Raw genomic sequence first — 18384 nt, forward strand, 5'->3', positions numbered from 1 at the left:
AGGGAACAATCCCTACGGAATGCCGACAGGGGGGGTGAAGGGAAGATGTGTTTGGTAGTGGCATCATGCTGGAGTTGGTGGAAATGGCAGAGGATGATCCTTTGAATGCGGAGGCTGGTGGGGTGATAAGTGAGGACAAGGGGGACCCTATCATGTTTCTGGGAGGGAGAGGAAGGTGTGAGGGTGAATGCGCGGGAGATGGGCCGGACACGGTTGAGGGCCCTGTCAACAACCGTGGGAGGAAAACCTCGGTTAAGGAAGAAGGAGGACATGTCAGAGGAACTGTTTTTGAAGGTAGCATCATCGGAACAGATGCGACGAAGGCAAAGGAACTGAGAGAATGGGATGGAGTCCTTACAGGAAGCGGGGTGTGAGGAGCTGTAGTCAAGGTAGCTGTGGGAGTCGGTAGGCTTGTAATGGATATTGGTGGACAGTCTATCACCAGAGATTGAGACAGAGAGGTCAAGGAAGGGACGGGAAGTGTCAGAGATGGACCACGTGAAAATGATGGAGGGGTGGAGATTGGAAGCAAAATTAATAAATTTTTCCAAGTCCCGACGAGAGCATGAAGCAGCACCGAAGTAATCATCGATGTACCGGAGAAGGAGTTGTGGAAGGGGGCCGATGTAGGACTGGAACAAGGAATGTCCCACATACCCCATAAAGAGACAGGCATAGCTGGGGCCCATGCGGGTACCCATAGCCACACCTTTTATTTGGAGGAAGTGAGAGGAGTTGAAGGAGAAATTGTTCAGTGTGAGAACAAGTTCAGCCAGACAGAGGAGAGTAGTGGTGGATGGGGACTATTCGGGCCTCTGTTCGAGGAAGAAGCTAAGGGCCCTCAGACCATCCTGGTGGGGGATGGAGGTGTAGAGGGATTGGACGTCCATGGTGAAGAGGAAGCAGTTGGGGCCAGGGAACTGGAAATTGTTGATGTGACGTAAGATGTCAGAGGAATCACGGATGTAGGTGGGAAGGGACTGGACAAGGGGAGAGAGAAGGGAGTCAAGATAACGAGAAATGAGTTCCGTGGGGCAGGAGCAAGCTGACATGATCGGTCTACCAGGACAGTTCTGTTAGTGGATTTTGGGTAGGAGGTAGAAGCGGGCTGTCCGAGGTTGGGCGACTATCAGGTTGGAAGCTGTGGGAGGAAGATCCCCAGAGGAGATGAGGTCAGTGACAGTCCTGGAAACAATGGCTTGATGTTCAGTGGTGGGGTCATGGTCCAGGGAGAGGTAGGAGGAAATGTCTGCGAGTTGACGCTCAGCCTCCGCATCGCTGGTAGCCCTCGAGTAGATACTGGTGAGCCACATTCTTTATCCACTACAGCCTTGTGTGATGAAGGTTTTTTTTTAAATTCATTCATGGGGTGTATGCATCGCTGACTAGGCCAGCATTTATTGCCCATCCCTACCTGCCCTTGAGAAGGTGGTGGTGAGCTGCCTTCTTGAACTGCTGCAGTCCCTGTGGTGTAGGTACACCCACAGTGCTGTTAGGGAGGGAGTTCCAGGATTTTAACCCAGTGACAGTGAAGGAACGGCGATATATTTCCAACTCAGGATGGTGCTTGGCTTGGAGGGGAACTTGCAGGCGCTGGTGTTCCCATGCGTCTGCTGCCTTTGTACACCCACACGTGCTGTTAGGGAGTTCCAGGGCTTTAACCTAGTGACGAATTTGGGTGGCAAATTGTCCGTAGAATAAGACTCAGGACATCTAAGTTGTGAGTGCAAGTTCTACCCCAGAGATTTAAGCAGGTAATCTAGGGTGAAACTTCAGTGCAGTACCAAGGGGCACTGCACTGCAAAGCATGTTGTCTTTCAGATGCAATGTTATACCAAGACTCTATAAGCTCTCTCAGGAAGATGTAAAAGGTCCCATGGTTCGAAGTAAAAAGTTTGAGGAAGAGCAGAGTAGTCCCTGTGTGTAAATTGGCTGCATGCCTACATAATCAGAGAATCTGCACTTTAAAACAAACAGTTCAGTAACTGTAGCGCACGATGGGATGTCCTAAGGTCATGAAATTGCAAGTTCTTTCTTTATGTAGTTAACAGCTCCTTTTCTCCTCAGTTACTTCAGGCATTTGTTCCTTTCACAGTCTCTTACCATTGAGAGATGTACCGATGCCGATTTTTTCAACACCCAAAGAAAGAATTGATGCCAATTCACTTATTGGCAAGGGCTGATGATTTGCAGGGTTTGACTCTGCTCTATTCATGAGCTGACAAGAGAGTACTTCTATCTGTACCTCTACAGAGGACTTGTCTCAGAACCCCTATGCTCAATGAACCTGACCAGCCAGCATTGAGAGATTTACTGTGAATCTTGATTCAGACCAGAAGGAAAGAGGTGATCTGGTCAATATTTGACTGGTTTTTGGTGACACAGAGCCTGAGCCCTGACCTCCCAGGTTGTTCAGAGGGTAGAGCTATCACTCTAGATTGCCCAGGCCTAATCAATTTTTACGGGGTTCAACTTACCCTTCATTTTGGGGACTGCAATCAAAGAAGCAGCCACTTGTGCTAGCCTGGGTACACTGTGCCTTGGCTAACCTCACTGTTACTGACTTTACTGGTGGTGGACCTTGTGCAATCCAGTCATAGTAAGGCTATCGGCCAGGACGTAAACCCTGCCAATGTCCCTTCCCCACCCCCCTACTCCCAACCCAACCTGTCATCCAGATAGACAGATACATGGGATAGGTGACTCTTCACATATTGTTAATCCTGGATGTGGTTAGCATGGAACTGGTCTTTCCCACAAGTGGACGTTCCAGCTTCAAGCTATGGATTGGGCTGTGCAGAAACTTCAAGGGAAACTTTTCATGATGGTATTGGACAACTTTGTGAAGAGAGCCTCACACAGTGGTAGGCTATAGTGGGATACACCTGACATACACCTGAAACAGGGAATTTATAATGGGGAACAAAGAAATGGCTGACCAACTAAATACATACTTTGGTTCTGTCTTCACAAAGGAGGACACAAATAACACACCAGAAATGTTGGGGAACACAGAGTTTAGTGAGAGGGAGGAACTGAAAGAAATCAGTATTAGTAGGGAAATGGTGTTGGGGAAATTGATCGGATTGAAGGCTGATAAATCCCCAGGGCCTGACAATCTACATCCCAGAGTACTTAAAGAAGTGGCCCTAGAAATAATGGGTGCATTGGCGGTCACCTTCCGAGATTCTATAGACTCTGGAACAGTTCCTACAGATTGGAGGGTAGCTAATGTAACCCCACTATTTAAAAAAGGAGGTAGAGGGAAAACAGGGAATTATAGAGCAGTCAGCCTGACGTCGGTAGTGGGGAAAATCCTTGAGTCCGTTATAGAAGATTTAATAGCTGAGCACTTGGAAAACAGTGGCAGAATCGGACAGAGTCAGCATGGATTTATGAAAGGGAAATCATGCTTGACAAATCTACTGGAATTTTTCAAGGATGTAACCAGTTGAATTGATGAGGGGGAGCCAGTGGATGTGGTTTATTTGGACTTTCAGAAGGCTTTCGACAAAGTCTCACATAAGAGATTAGAGTGTAAAATTAAAGCACATGGGATTGGGAGTAGTGTATTGAGATGGTTAGAAAACTGGTTGGCAGGAAACAAAGGGTAGGAATAAACGGGTCCTTTTTCCGAATGGCAGGCAGTGAATAGTGGGTTACCACAGGGATCTGTGCTGGGACCCCAACCATTCACAATTTATATTAATGATTTAGATGAGGGAACTAAATGTAATATCTCCAAATTTGCAGATGACACCAAGCTGTGTGGGAGGGTGAGCTGTGAGGAGGATGCAGAGATGCTTCAGTGTGATTTGGACAAGCTGAGTGAGTGGGCAAGTGCATGGCAGATGCAGTATAATGTGGATAAATGTGAGGTTATCCACTTTGGTAGCAAAAACAGGAAGGCAGATAATTACCTGAATGATAATTGAGAGAGGGGAATGTGCAACAAGACCTGGGTGTCCTTGTATAACAGTCGCTAAAGGTAAGCATGCAGGTGCAGCAGGTGGTAAAGAAGGCAAATGTTATGTTGGCCTTCATAGCCAGAGGATTCAAGTATAGGAGCAGGGATCTCTTGTTGCAATTATACAGGGCCTTGGTGAGACCACACCTGGAACATTGTGTGCAGTTTTGGTCTCCTTATCTGAGGAAGGATGTTCTTACTATAGAGGGAGTACAGCAAAGGTTTACCAGGCTGATTCCTGGGATGGAGTTCAGAAGAATGAGGGGGGATATCATAGAAACCTATAAAATCCTAACATGACTAGACAGGGTAGATGCAGGAAGGATGTTCCCGATGGTGGGGGAGTCCAGAACCAGAGGTCACAGTCTGAGGATACGGGGTAGACCATTTAGGACTGAGATGAGGAGAAATTTCTTCACCCAGAGAGTGGTGAACCTGTGGAATTCGCTACCACAGAAAGTAGTTGAGGCCAAAACATTGTATGTTTTCAAGAAGAAGTTAGATATAGCTCTTAGGGCAAAAGGGATCAAAGGGTATGGGAGAAAGCGGAGCAGGCTATTGAGTTGGATGATCAGCCATGAACATAATGAATGGCGGAGCAGGCTCAAAGAGCCGAATGGCCTCCTCCTGCTCCTAGTTTCTATGTTTCTATAGGAGGCCTCTGAATTCACTTACAGGTTCAATACACTCACAGCTATTGACCCTGATGTCAAAATGTTGGTGGGGGTGGAATAGACACCGGGGTTTATAAACTCTCAAATCTCCTCCCTATCTCTGTAACCTCCTCCAGCCCCACAATACTCCCAACATCAATGCGCTCTTTCAATTCTAGCCCCTTGTACATTCTCATTAGCTGCCCTGCCTTAACCTACCAAGACCCTCAGCTCTGGAATTCCCTCCTTAAGCCTCTCTGCCTCTTTTCACCCTTCAAGGCACTCCTTAAAACCTACCCCTTTGGCCAGACCTTTGGTCACCTGACCTAATATGTCATGTCGGTCGGCGTCAAATTGTGTTTGATAACACTCCTGTGAAGCTCCTTGGGCTGTCTCACTGCACTTAGAGGCACTGTCCGAGTGCAGGCTGCTGTGTGTTCTGCAGCTTGTCCTCCTCTTGTCCCTTTCGCTTCAGGTGAGGTAGCTTCCTGTTCCCGGTACTTGATGGTAATTGAATATGGTATACAGACAGCTGCACACACAACCTCTCTCTAAGCTATTATTGGAAGTTTCTGAGCCGGTAATGGCGTTTGATCTTTTCTTCTGCTTCTGCAGTGCTAGAGCTGGAGTGCTCACCTCCGATTAATAATGACAGCTTTATAGCAGATTAAAATAAAGCTGTGTTTCTTGTAGCAGGCACTGTAAGTGACAAACAATTCTTCTCAGTACTTGATAGTTTTGGATGCAGTCCAATTAACCTGTCATCCACAGTAATGCAAAACGTGACATGTTTATTCCACTGGTGTTTGGGAGCGTGTGGAGAACTGGGAGGCAATATTCATCTGAAAGTGGTTGATTTTTCTAACCGATGTGGCACGAAATTTCACAAATTTTTAAACTGAACTGTAGACTTTTTTTTTAAACGTGACTTGATTACCTGAGGAGGTTAGCTGTTTGAACAGGTTGTTCAATTTGTGCATTTATGTGACCTCCCAGACCCAGCTGGTGCCAGAGCGTAACCTTCTGCTGATATTTACACAGGACTGCGTACGGCAGCATAGTGGTTATGTTACTGGACTGGTAAACCGGAAGCCTAGGCTAATGATCCAGAGATGTGAGTTTGAATCCCACCATGGCAGCTCTAGAATTTAAATTCAGTTAATTAAATAAATCTGGGGGAAAAGGGAGTATCAGTAATGGTGACCGCAAGATTACTTAATGGTTGTAAAAGCCCACCTGATTCACTAAGGTCCTTTAGGGAAAGAAATCTGCTGTGCTTACCGGCCTGGCTTGTAGGTGATTGCAGACCTACATCAATGTGGTTGACTCTTTGAGGGTAATTAGGGGTGGTGTTATGAGACAGCCTTTGGTAAAGGCTGAGTTATTTAAAAATCCCAAAGGGAAACTTTAAACAACTGTCATAACCTATATTTTTTGTTATGTTTGAGATGCAACTCTAAATGCAGGAGTCAGACTACCTGTTCTCATGAGGTTTTATATTAAACTAAATTAAACATTTTATTAACATACACAAGTTAAATATATACACATGGCTACAAATTACCACTATCGTAACTTTTAACAAATTCCCAAACTAATCTCCATTAAGGCATCAGCAACCCATAGTTCAACCAGATGCCAGACAAAGCATTTTCACCTTCTGAATTCAAAATAAGGTTCTTTTCACTTTGGTTCCTGTGGAGACAGTTGCAGGCTTACAGCTACTTTCATCTTCCATTGCCTCTTCTCTGCACACATGAAAACTGCTGAAGTTATACCTAGCACAACTTATTGAATGTAAATTCTCATTGTATCACTTGCCCCTTTGAGTTCCACCTCTTCTAATAATAAAACCCCTTTCATAGTACCAATTTTATTAGTACTATGAATACTAGACTCTGCTGGCTAGGTGCCGGATTTCACCCCACTTCTCGAATGCTCTATTGAGAAAACGCAAATGCACTCTACCTCTCTTACATCTCAAAATGAATACACATCAAAGCATCCAGACTAGCTGCTTTATTCCAATTCAGACACACCCACAAACCAAACCTTTATTTTAAAAGAAAAATATTTTCCAATAATATATACATTAATAGCTTCATGACAGATGGGCAATAAATGCTGGCCTTGTCAGCAACATCTGCACCTCATGAATGAATACAAAAAAAGAGCCACCCAGTGTAATTTGCTTCCTGTTTCTGATTTGACTCTTCTCGTTGGAGTGTGGATGAAATTAAAATCTTGGTGTTTGGAGGCTGCCACATGCAAGTCTCAGTTGAACCCATCACCTGTGAGTACTTTCAATAGTGTCAGCCTTGGTGCAGTGGGTAGCACACTCACTTTTGAGTCAGAACGTTGTGGGTTCAAGTCCCACTTCATAGACATAAGCACAAAATCTAGACTGATGCCCCAGTGCAGTACCGGGGGAATGCTGCACTGTCAGAAGTGTCGCTTTTCAGTGAAATGTTAAACCACTGTCTGCCCTCTCAGGTGGGTGTAAAAATGCTGTTTGAAGAAGAGCAAGAGAGTTCTCTCTGGCCATTAAACTGTCACCGATTGTTGTAAAATCCCATCTGGTTCACTAATTCCCCTTTAGGGAAAGAAATCTACCATCCTCACCCAGTCTGGACTACATGTGACTCCAGGCCCACAGCAATGTGGTTGACTCCAAAATGGCCGAGCAAGCCACTCAGTTGTGCCCAAGCAGCTAGGGGTAGGCAACAAATACTGGCCTTGCCAGCAATGCTCATATCCCTTGAAAAAAAGTTAAAAGCAACAAGAAAGAGATGGAATATTTTCCATCCCATCTCACCTGGTTTATTGAAATTAAATATAATTTTTCAGATTTGTTTCTCCAAGCAATGGAATAATACAGCACAGAAGCAGGCCTTTCAGCCCATCATGTCTGTGCTGGCTCTTTGATAGAGCTATACGATTAATCCCTCTCCCTCTACCCGACATAGCCCTGCAAATTTTTCCTTTTCAAATATTTATCCCACTCCCCATTGAAAGTTAGCTTTGAATCAGCTCCCATCACCCTTTCAGGCAGTGCATTCCACATCATAAATCGCTGGGTCAAAAAGATGTCTCCTCACCTCCCTCCTAGATCTTGTACCAATTACTTTAGCCTGTATTCTGGTTATTGCCCCTTGTTTTTTTCATTTATATGTCCAAGGGATGTGGGCGTTGCTGGCTAGACCAGCATTTATTGCACATCCCTAGTTGCCCTTGAGAAGGTGGTGGTGAGCTGCCTTCTTGAACAGCTGCAGTCCATGTAGTGTAGGTACACCCACAGTGCTGTTAGGGAGAGAGTTCCAGGATTTTGACCCAGTGACAGTGAAGGAACGGCGATATATTTCCAAGTCAGATGATGTGTGACTTGGAAGGGAACTTGGTGTTCCCATGCACCTGCTGTCCTTGTCCATCTAGGTGGTAGAGATCGCGGGTTTGGAAGGTGGAATCACTTTCACTTTTACCAGTTGAAGCACCTTCTCCCTATCCACGCCATCAAAACCCTTCATAAATTTGAATACCTCTATTAAATCTTAACCTTTGAGAGGGGAACAGTCCCAGCTTCTCTGGGCACTCCATTAGTGTGGCAGTACTTTAGCAATTTGTTACATTTAAGTTTGTTACAGTAAAGTTGTAAGTTTCCGTGTTTAACGATCTTCCTGTTACAGTAACTGTAGTGCCTGATATTTGTATTTTGCTCTTGCTGGACAGTTCCTGAGGTTGGTGGAGCCTCGTGTCTTCTTACCCCATCAGCATCTCCAATAGACATGGTCCCTGAAGAGAACGGCCCCACAGACAGACACCTGTAAGTACCTGACTCAGATAGCTCACAGTGACCATCCCCTTCGCTGCTGCCCATTTCAGTGCCTGCTTCCTCCGTATTCCAATCAGCACTTTCTTGCGCATTTCATATTTCACTCTGCCTTCCCATCCTGTTTCCCAATAGTTAAGCACGACATCAAGAAATGTACAGTGCCCACAGCAGTTGCCTCCACCTAGAACAGTAACCCACGTCAAAATTGTATGTCCATCATGCTGGTTTCTTCTGGCCTAGAGCCAGGATTTTACAAAGCGCCTTGCAAACTTCCTTCATCAACACCAATTAACTTCTAAAATTATTCTTAAACGGATATGTCACATAAGCACAACTGCACTGTAACAGTACACAAATATTCTGCATCTTATGAAATCTGCTTATCGTGAGTAAAATAGCTGATCGACTTTGCTTACTGTGCACAACACCATGAGATCTATTAATTTAAATTTAAACTATACTAATTGTAACAACTGTTCTTCTATTGATTTTCTCTCTTCCCATTTTTCTTCTGTGAACCTCATGTTCTTATGGTTTCTGTGTTTTCTATTCACTGACCCATGAAGGTGCCCATCCCCTGTTGGCTTTTCCTAGTAAGCTCATGGACAACAAAAGAGCTCTTCATCTTGAGCCAAATGTCAAGGGCCTGAGCCTGAGTCAGATGGAGGTGGTAACCCAATGTCTAGTGCTTGATTGTGATCCAGAGGGTGACTGTGACTGACCCTGAGCCAGACGGAGACAGTGACGGAATATCTGGAGCCTGACCCTGAGCCAGACGGAGACAGTGACGGAATATCTGGAGCCTGACCCTGAGCCAGACGGAGACAGTGACGGAATATCTGGAGCCTGACCCTGAGCCAGACGGAGACAGAGACAGTCACTGAAGATTTGGGACTGACCCTGAGCCAGACGGAGACAGAGACAGTGACTGAAGATTTGGGACTGACCCTGAGCCAGACGGAGACAGAGACAGTGAATGAAGATTTGGGACTGAGCCTGAGCCAGATGACAACAATGACTAAATGTCTAAGTCTGACCCTGAGCCAGATTCAGCCAGACTGAGTTTGTGCCTGAACGTCTGGGCCTGACCCTGAGCCAAATGGAGACCGTGATCGAATATCTAGGCCTGACCCTGAGCCAGACGGATACTGTGGCTGAATGTCTGGGGCCTGACCCTGAGCCAGACAGACACAGTGACTGAATGTCTGGGGCCTGATCCTGAGCCAAATGGGGACTGTGACCAAATGTCTGGGCATTACCCTGAGCCAGACGGAGACTGTGGCTGAATGTCTGTGTGACCGTGAGCCAGACGGAGATAGTGACTAAACGTCGGAGCCTGACCCTGACCCTGTGCCAGACTGAGTCTGTGATCGACTGTGTGGGCCTTACCCTGAGCCAGACAGAGACTGTGGCTGCATATCACAGAATCACACAGTGCAGGAGAGGCCCTTCGGCCCATCGAGTCTGCACTGACACGTGAGAAACACCTGACCTACCTACCTACCTAATCCCATTTACCAGCTTTTGGCCCATAGCCTTGAATGTTATGATGTGCCAAGTGCTCATCCAGGCACTTTTTAAAGGATGTGAGGCAACCCGCCTCCACCACACTCCCAGGCAGCGCATTCCAGACCGTCCCCACCCTCTGGGTAAAAAAACTTTTCCTCACATCCCCCCGAAACCTCCTGCCCCTCACCTTGAACTTGTGTCCTCTCGTGACTGATGTTTGGGCCTGACTGTGACCCAAGAATCAATCTTCCTGTCCTGGATGGAGGGTCAGAATCAGATGGTTGCAGGACCATTTTTTACTTTTTCACCCGTCATGTCTCATTCTTCATCTCACTGTTCCCCATTCTATTTTCACTGTTCCTTTACCTCCTCTTTCATATTTCAATTGGCTGAGAAGCGCTGGGCTGCCTGGGCCTGATGGAACTGTGGCCCAGTATATTTCAGCAACCTGAGGGGGAATAGAGAGAGAAGTAATGATGGCGTCTTTGTTAACAGCCTGGAAGAGAATGGGAAGTCTGTTGATCCAACTGAATGGAGCATCGCTGATGTGGTGAATTATTTTAAGGAGGCAGGATTCCCAGAGCAGGCTAGTGCTTTTGAGGATCAGGTGAGTGTGGAACCTTTCTGGTGCAAGGATTCCTACGCGTGAATTTGAATTTAGGAATGGGACCAATGTTTCTATTTTCTGAATGCAAGCTGCAAAACATTGAAGAGTGCACTTAAAACATGTGTTTAAAGGGGCTTTAACAAGAAAACACACGGCCCACATTTGCCACTAGCTCTAGTGGAATTCTCTTAGTGAAGAATGGAATACTGGATCCCCTTGTGGCAGCAGTAGGTAAGCCTACTGTTTGGGGCAATGACCACCTGTACACTGCAGCCCCAGGCTCCAGAATGCCAGGGCTCTAGCTGTCATTGATCCGTATCCACTGGGTTTTGTGCCACTGGCTGCCAATGTGTGGGTCACATGCAGCTGAGCAGTAACCCAAAAGCCCGCCTGCTGGACACTCTTAAGGACATCCCCCATGAAGAGCCAGTTAACAGAACAGCTCTCCTTGACGGCTGGCTCTTGATAGATTCATGCTGGGATTCCACCCGGTTCCTGGTCTTTTAAACCCCTGACTCTTTAAACTCGCCCATCTTTTTAGAGTTGGTTATTGGCCAGTTGTGTCAGTGGTGCCCTCCTTGGTCAAGGGAGCACTTGTCAGGAACTGATGATTATTTTGCAGTGAATACCGCTTATTGGTTCAAACAAAAACAGAACATTGCACATGCTGGAATCTAGCTAGCAAGAGCTGACAGGGCTGTAAACGGACCAGAGCTATCTTCTGCACTCAAGGCACTGGTGGTAGCTTTCAGACTCCCCTTTCAAAGGGATCTGGTGCTCCTGGCTGCTTTATTTGTAGAGGGATCAAATTGAAAAATAGGGAAGTCACGGTAAAGCTGCCTGGAACCTTGGTTGGATCGCACGTGGAGCACTGCGTGCAATTCTGATATCATGTTATAAAAAAGAGCATAAAGGGCAGTGGATGGGGTGCAGAGATTTCCCAGGATGGTGCCAGGAATGCTTGGGTATAAATATCAGGAAAGGATTGACAGGCTTGGGTCCCTTTTCTCCCGAAAAAAGAAGGCTGAGGAGTGACCTAATCGAGGCCTTAAAAAGAAAAGGGAGAAGCCACCAATAAAAGATAGTCACCAAGGAACCCAAAACGGAATTCAGAAGAAACTTGCTCACCCAAAGAGTGGTGAGAATGTGGAACTCACTACCACAAGGATTAGTTGAAGCAAATAGTATAGATGCACTTAAGGGGAAGATAGACAAGCACCCAAGGGTGAAAGGAATAGAGAGTTACAATGGTAGATTTAGGTGAGATGGTAGGAAGCTCGAGTGGAGCATAAGCACCAGTATGGTCTGGTTGGGCTGAATGGCCTGTTTCTGTGCCATATATCTGTTATGACCCACCCCCAGGTGAGGTTCCCCAAAGTTGTTGATCCAGGTGAGATCCCTCAATTTGTCACCGTTTGGCCGTGACACCCCCAAATAGTTATGCCCTGGGTGAGGAGGGATGAATTGGCTCGCTGTCTTTATTCAGCCCACCTCCCCCTCTGTTGGTTGCAACGAGATTTAATCTAAAAGGGATCCCTTTCGCAAATGCCTTTTTCTCAGAATCAATCGTTCTGGTTTTGAAGGAGCCAATTTGATCAGATTTTCTTGAGTTAAAGATAAGAGTAAGTTTATTAACTATTAAAGACAAGAAAGGATAAAGCACATGCATATACAGCCATACAGGTTAAAAGTAAGAATTTAGCTTGAAGTATTTATATATAACAAAGGTAAACCGAACTTGTGGGTTATTGAGCATTGCAATTCAAGATTCCAGTAGAGTTGAATCCGGTAGATGAATAGTCGGGATTCGAGGTTCCAGTAGAATTGACTCCGGTAGATGAATAGTTGGTTTCGAGGTTCCGTAGAGTTGAATTTTGTAGAGGAGGACAGAGATTGGGATACCTGCAAATTGACGATTTGCAGAGGTACTGTTGTGTGGCTGTTACTTCTGAGTCAAACTTCAAGCACTTGCTCTCTCTCAGAACACCCACCAGCAGTCAGACACCAGAGCAGCTTTTCAGCACACTTTTAACCCCTTCTTTGTATATTCCAAATGGGAAGTGAATTCACAAATCTGTCTGGGCATTGCTCACCAAATTTCTTGATGAGATGATGCCCATCTCCCATTTTCTCTACCAAAGCAATTAGTTCTGGAAGTCTTTAGAAGTACTTTGTCTGCAGCAGGGTGGGGTTCCATTACCTCTTAGCGAGTCACTCTGCAGCATTCCAGCCAGTACCTTGTGTGCATTTTAAAAAAAATTCAGGTCTTATTTTTAAAGTCCAACATTTCCGGATGCATTTTGTTGTTTTTTCCTTCATTATCATGACATATCCTATGTGTGTAGTAATGTTCCTATGAATGTAGGCTTCCCAAATCAGAGGGATCTGATATCCCAAGCAGTGAGTGTTGGACATCCACTCAGAGGGCCTCCTATCCTTATGCATACCTAGATTACAGGTGTGCGAGTTTGATGCTGCAGCTGAGGCTTAACATACTCTATGCCTGGGGCAGTGAGTGAACACCTAATCCTAGTGAAGTAATGACGTTAATTAATGAAAATTTTTTAATCCTCCTTATTGCAGGAGATTGATGGCAAGTCCCTGCTCCTAATGAAGAGGAACGACGTTCTGACGGGACTGGCAATTAAACTGGGCCCCGCACTAAAGATATACGAGTATCATATCAAGGTGCTGCAGTTACATCATTTTAACAATGAGGCGCCCTCATGCTGATGGATGCCTGTCATTGGTAGCAGATTATGTGTCCTGTACACCCAGCTTCTACCTGCACGCGCTCCACTGCAGCCTCACTTTAATATGTTCCCAAATTAAATTCATTCGATTTTTAAAGGGAAAGGAGGAACGCCGGCAGGAATAAGACGTTTATTTAACATACTCTATGCCTGGGGCAGTGAGTGGGTTTATATAAAGCAGGGCTTGGGGAGTGTTGAAGCCTTCCTATCACTGTCTGACCCACACTATACTTGAATCTCCCTTTTCTATGGCGTGGCTGAGCTCCCCAGTGCTGGGTTTATTCCAGGATCTTGTCACCTTGCTGACAGGAAGAAATGGCCCTGCTGACTGGCTCTGATGTGTGTGCGTGTGCGCCGTTTTGCAATGGGTGACGTACTGTTCAAACATAGAGGAAGGGGCTTTCTGCAAAACCTGCCCTTCATCCTGTTTGACAGCACACGAGTGCACAAAAAAGCACACTTAGAGGGACTGTGCTGTTCTCTTGCCCTCATCCCAAGGATTGGAAACTGAGAAGCAAAATCATTAAAGCCCAAAAGAAGCGGGAAGCGACTAAGCAATAAGTACTGAACAGAATGAGCATCTTCCTACAGTCAGGCGGGAGCTGATAGTCCAATTGAAGCTTCCCAATAAAGGGAATCCCCTTCAGAATGAACACACAATCTTTTTGTTGGACCCATAAATTATGGTGCAGTTAGATTTGTTGTAAACATTATCTCCATGCTCTATCCTTTTACAATTACACCCACTTAAGTTAATCACTTTGGAGTTTTGCATCAAGCTGTACAGTTGTTACTGGTGCTAGAAGTGTGTCTCGTATATTTTTAAAGTTTTGATTATATTAGATATGATCAGTATGTTCCAAAATGCAATGAAAGCCTTAAATTGAAATTTTGTGAGCTGGGGTTATGACTGCTTGCTCACACTTGCAGGATTTTGTGTGTTGGCAAATGAATCTGCAGAACTTAAAGAAATATGTATTTAAACCTGGCCTCTGTTTACACTTCCTGTTAACTTTTTCTTTTATAAATCCCATTTCGGAATTTGTATGGAATTTTGGATGTGTAAACTTGTCATACAACTACGTCCACCTGTGTTGCAGCATCACCACCAGTATGGGGATGTAACTACAATGTGACGTGTTTACATAGGCGGTTTCCATCATAAATATGGGCAGAGGAATTTATAAGGGAAATATCAAAATTAGGGCAGAATGTATTCCTTTATAATGGGGATGAGCTACTTCCGTGTGCTCTAATCCAGTTACTCCCCCGCTCAGTCTGAAACTACACTTGGCCTGACTCTCCATTTGCAACATCACAGGACATTGGTTAGTATCTATAACCAACCTCTTGGGTTATCAAATGGACGGAGCTTAACGCTGTGTTGCTCAGTGAAGCTGATAGATTTAGCCAATCCCTTGCTTTTCAGGATTCATTTCCTGTTAATTTTTTGGGACATTTTAAATTTTAAAATACGCCTTAACAAAATTTGACTGCAAAACTGGCTTGTGTTCCCGTGCAGGATCCTGAAAGTTTTCGCCATGGGTTCAGATGCTCAGTTGAAAATGTGGCACTTTTTCTTAAGCTTTTCTGTTTAGTAAACTTTTGAGTTAAACATTTCTTCCTGTGACCTTCCACTGGTTTCCCCTATCAGTTTTTCCACAAGTTTCAGCTTATAGTTTAGCTTCCACTTGCAGTCCGGTAGGATCCCCTTGAAGGGTTCTGTTACCTGCCGCACTGGTTCGTTTGCGTGCCTGAGGACTTGGTTTGAAAATGACTAAACCGGAAGGTGCCTTTGCTGGTCAGCACTTGTAAAAGCTGAGGATTACAGGGTATTTTGTCATGTTAAATTTAAGCGGTTACCATTCATCATCCGAACCATGTGAGAAACACTTCTTTGAAGAAATAAAAACTGGGTCCCGATTAGTGGTGTTAGTGCTGCAAGTTACCTTGCAATTCGATTGTAGAATTCATGGAATAAGTTGGGATGGAAATGGGGAAGAACTGGATCTGAGAGTATTCACACTGGTTTTGGGAAGACACCACTTAGCATCTTTACTGCAGCTGTGCAAACTAGATGCAGTTCAAACACTGTGCCATTGTGCAACATGTGAAGACCTGACATACCTTATACAACTTGTGGCTAACCTAGGAGTTGACTTGTTGGTAGGTTCGTTTGGCTACATAGTGCACCTAACACTTCATTAGCCCACTGTGTTCCCAAACTGACTTTGGAACAGGAGGAGCCCGTTCGTTAGATCGTGGCTGACCTGTAACTTAACCCCATCAACCTACCTTGGTCCCATATCCCTTAATAGCCTCAACCAACTTAATCTTATCGATCTCAGTTTTGAAATTTTCACGACCCCCATGAGCCTTTTGAGGGTTAGGGTTCCAGACTTCCACTACCCTTTTGAAGAATTGCTTCTTAACCTCATTGCTCTACGACCTGACTCTAATGTTAACAAAGTCCCTTATTCTAGATCACCGCCCACCAGAAAGTGGTCATGCCACTCCAATGAGGACAATGTGGCCCTTCGTTACAGCCCAGGCTGGGGGTCTGGGGGAGGTGCTGGGGGGGATATAAAAAGAGGTTAATTTGAAAAATCTTGCACATGTGTTAGGAATTGCTGCAAGGGAAAGAAACTTAAAAGTTCTGTCCACTAGTTTTCTGAAGTTATCCTTCTGCATTACGTCCTTGACCAGCTGGAGAATGATCAGCCTTCCTTTTGCACTCCACGTGTGCTGTGCTGTTTTCAGAATTGTGTCTCTCAGTCAGTTGTCGTACTTGAATTCCTGTGGTAGCAGGGCTCTATTCCAGGTGCTGAGACAAGTGTGTCTTTTTGTGCTGAGTTTCATTGCTCAAGAGTGCTGCAGACCAGCAGTAAGGTGCAAGCCTGTGCAATGGACTTTCATGTGGTGCAAAATGCTACGTGCCACACCGATAGGGATGGTGCGGGACAATCGGCTGCTGCCGTTCCCTTTGAGTGGGGTGGCATTCCATGCTGATGCTGAGACATTGAGCCCTGCAAACAGCAGCTGTCAATGCGCTTTACAGAATCTTTTGTGTGTTTATATTTGTGTGATTTTATAATAAAGGAGTAACTAAAAGCCATGTGTTTTGAATGGAATGCACAAAACGGATAGTGTGAATTTTTAGAGCTTATTCTTGCTAAATGAGACGCTGTTAAGCAATAAACAACAATATTGAAATGAGAAGTGTTTAATAAACTTGATTCAAAATGGTTCTTGTTGGTTTGTGGAATTTCTTAGTGTGACTTGGCATGTCCATTTTGTCACACCAACTTTTGCATTTGTATTGCACCTTATACTTGGGGAGTAAAATGTTCCAAGGTGCTTTAGGGAAGCGTTATCAATCTTCAACACCGAGCCACGTGAGAAGGGACAGGTGACCAGAAGCTTGGTCAAAGTGGTGGATTTTAAGGAATAAAAACAAAAATTTTAAGGAATTTCTTGAAGGATGTAATTCTGAAGACTCAGCTGCCAATGGTGGAGCCGTGAAAATTTGGGTTACGCAAGAATTGGAGGCGTGCAGATAAATTGAAGGTTAACAGGGCTGAGGGAGAGCATTGAAATGAGGTGTGATGAGGCCATTCGGAGATTTGAGAAGAAAGGTGAGAATTTAAAAATCAAGGCATTGCCAACCAAGAACCAGAGTTGATCAGCGCAGAATTGACAGTTGAAGTTGGTGCAAGTTGACTGAAGCAAATGGCTTATTCCTCAGGGCAATGCCTTGACCAATCAGGGTCAAGTTACCTGGTTTAAATTTCAAACAATGATTGGCAGTTAACTGTCAGTCACCATCAGTGGTGCATTCTCAATGGCAAACGTATTTGCCAACCAGTCAGCACTCTCTTCACATACAGCATAAATTGTTGTTTTCCCTTTATATTGGTATTCTTGCAATGGTCCTGATAAGTGCAAGACAAAAAGCTTTGAAATGTCTCTTTTTTCAAGTGCTGTACTACCAAACAACTATTAAAGAGTGTAGTTGTAGACTCTCCCATGGTGGGCTCAATTCCTTAAAGCATCTCAATCTTTTTTGACATATTATGGCAGCAATAGTACTGGAAGAATTTCTTAAGAGGACCCAGACAGCAGGAGTGGCAACACATTGAGGGAGAGAGAACATTTAGACAGAATAGCAAATCTTACAGTTGTCCAAGAGGCTCCAACAACAGTGGACCAAGTTTGGTCTGGAACCATTGTACTGCCGGATGGATAGGTCCTCTACTGCTCAGTTATGTGGAAGGGAGGTAAGTGAGTTTCTGCTTTAGGTGTCACGGCTCAGCGGGGAGCACTCATGAGATGTAAGGTTGTGGATTCAAATCCATGTTCCGTAGACCAGAGTACATAATCTAGGCTGATACTGCAACGCAGTACTGAGATAGCGCTGTTATTGTCAAAGGCTCTATATTTCGCATGAACCATTAAACAGGTCCTTTCTGTCCTCACAATGGATATATTCTGGCCAACATTTATCCCTGGATCAACAGCATGAAAACCAATTCCCTGGTCATTATCACATTGTAGGATATTATTCACAATTTGGGTGAGGTATTTCCTTCGTTATAACAGTGACTATGCTTCAAAAGTACTTTGTTGGCTATGAAGCTTCTGAGATTGTGAAGGGCACTATGTAAATACAAGTCTTCCTTTAATGCCCAGAAAGTGCAAACAATTGAGAATGGGCCAATCAAATACAGAAGGACCTGGGTGGATTAGAGCTCATTTAATATAGACAAATAAAAAGTCTAGAAACATAGAACATTTACAGCAGTGAGCGAGGCCATTCAGCCCATCATGTATTTGGCAGCCTAGAAAGAGCAATCCAGTTAAATCCCTCTTGGCTCATTGCCCTATAGGGTTTTTTTTATTTTTTAATTCTTTCATGGAACGTGGGTGTCACTGGCCAGGCCAGCATTGCCCTTGAACTGAGTGGATTGCTAGACCATTTCAGAGGACAGTTAAAAGTCAACCACTGTTGGAGTCACATGTAGGCTAAACCAGGTAAGGGTGGCAGATTTCCTTCTCTAAAGGGAAAC

The 18384-nt window shown here is 44.8% G+C and overlaps 1 protein-coding gene across 2 annotated transcripts in view; it reads left to right on the top strand.

The window, feature by feature from the left end:
• Positions 1–16563, top strand: part of LOC121271342 (atherin-like) — a 77306-nt gene extending 60743 nt beyond the window's left edge. For both annotated transcript variants that reach the window (XM_041177284.1, XM_041177286.1), the window contains 3 exons: positions 8347–8440; positions 10454–10565; positions 13149–16563. In XM_041177284.1, the coding sequence (XP_041033218.1) occupies positions 8347–8440; positions 10454–10565; positions 13149–13298 (356 nt within the window). In that variant the 3' untranslated portion in view covers positions 13299–16563. The remainder of the gene's footprint in view (positions 1–8346; positions 8441–10453; positions 10566–13148) is intronic.
• Positions 16564–18384: the final 1821 nt, after the last annotated feature.

This window comes from Carcharodon carcharias, chromosome 30, assembly GCF_017639515.1.
Source record: "Carcharodon carcharias isolate sCarCar2 chromosome 30, sCarCar2.pri, whole genome shotgun sequence".
Classification (NCBI taxonomy): domain Eukaryota; kingdom Metazoa; phylum Chordata; class Chondrichthyes; order Lamniformes; family Lamnidae; genus Carcharodon; species Carcharodon carcharias.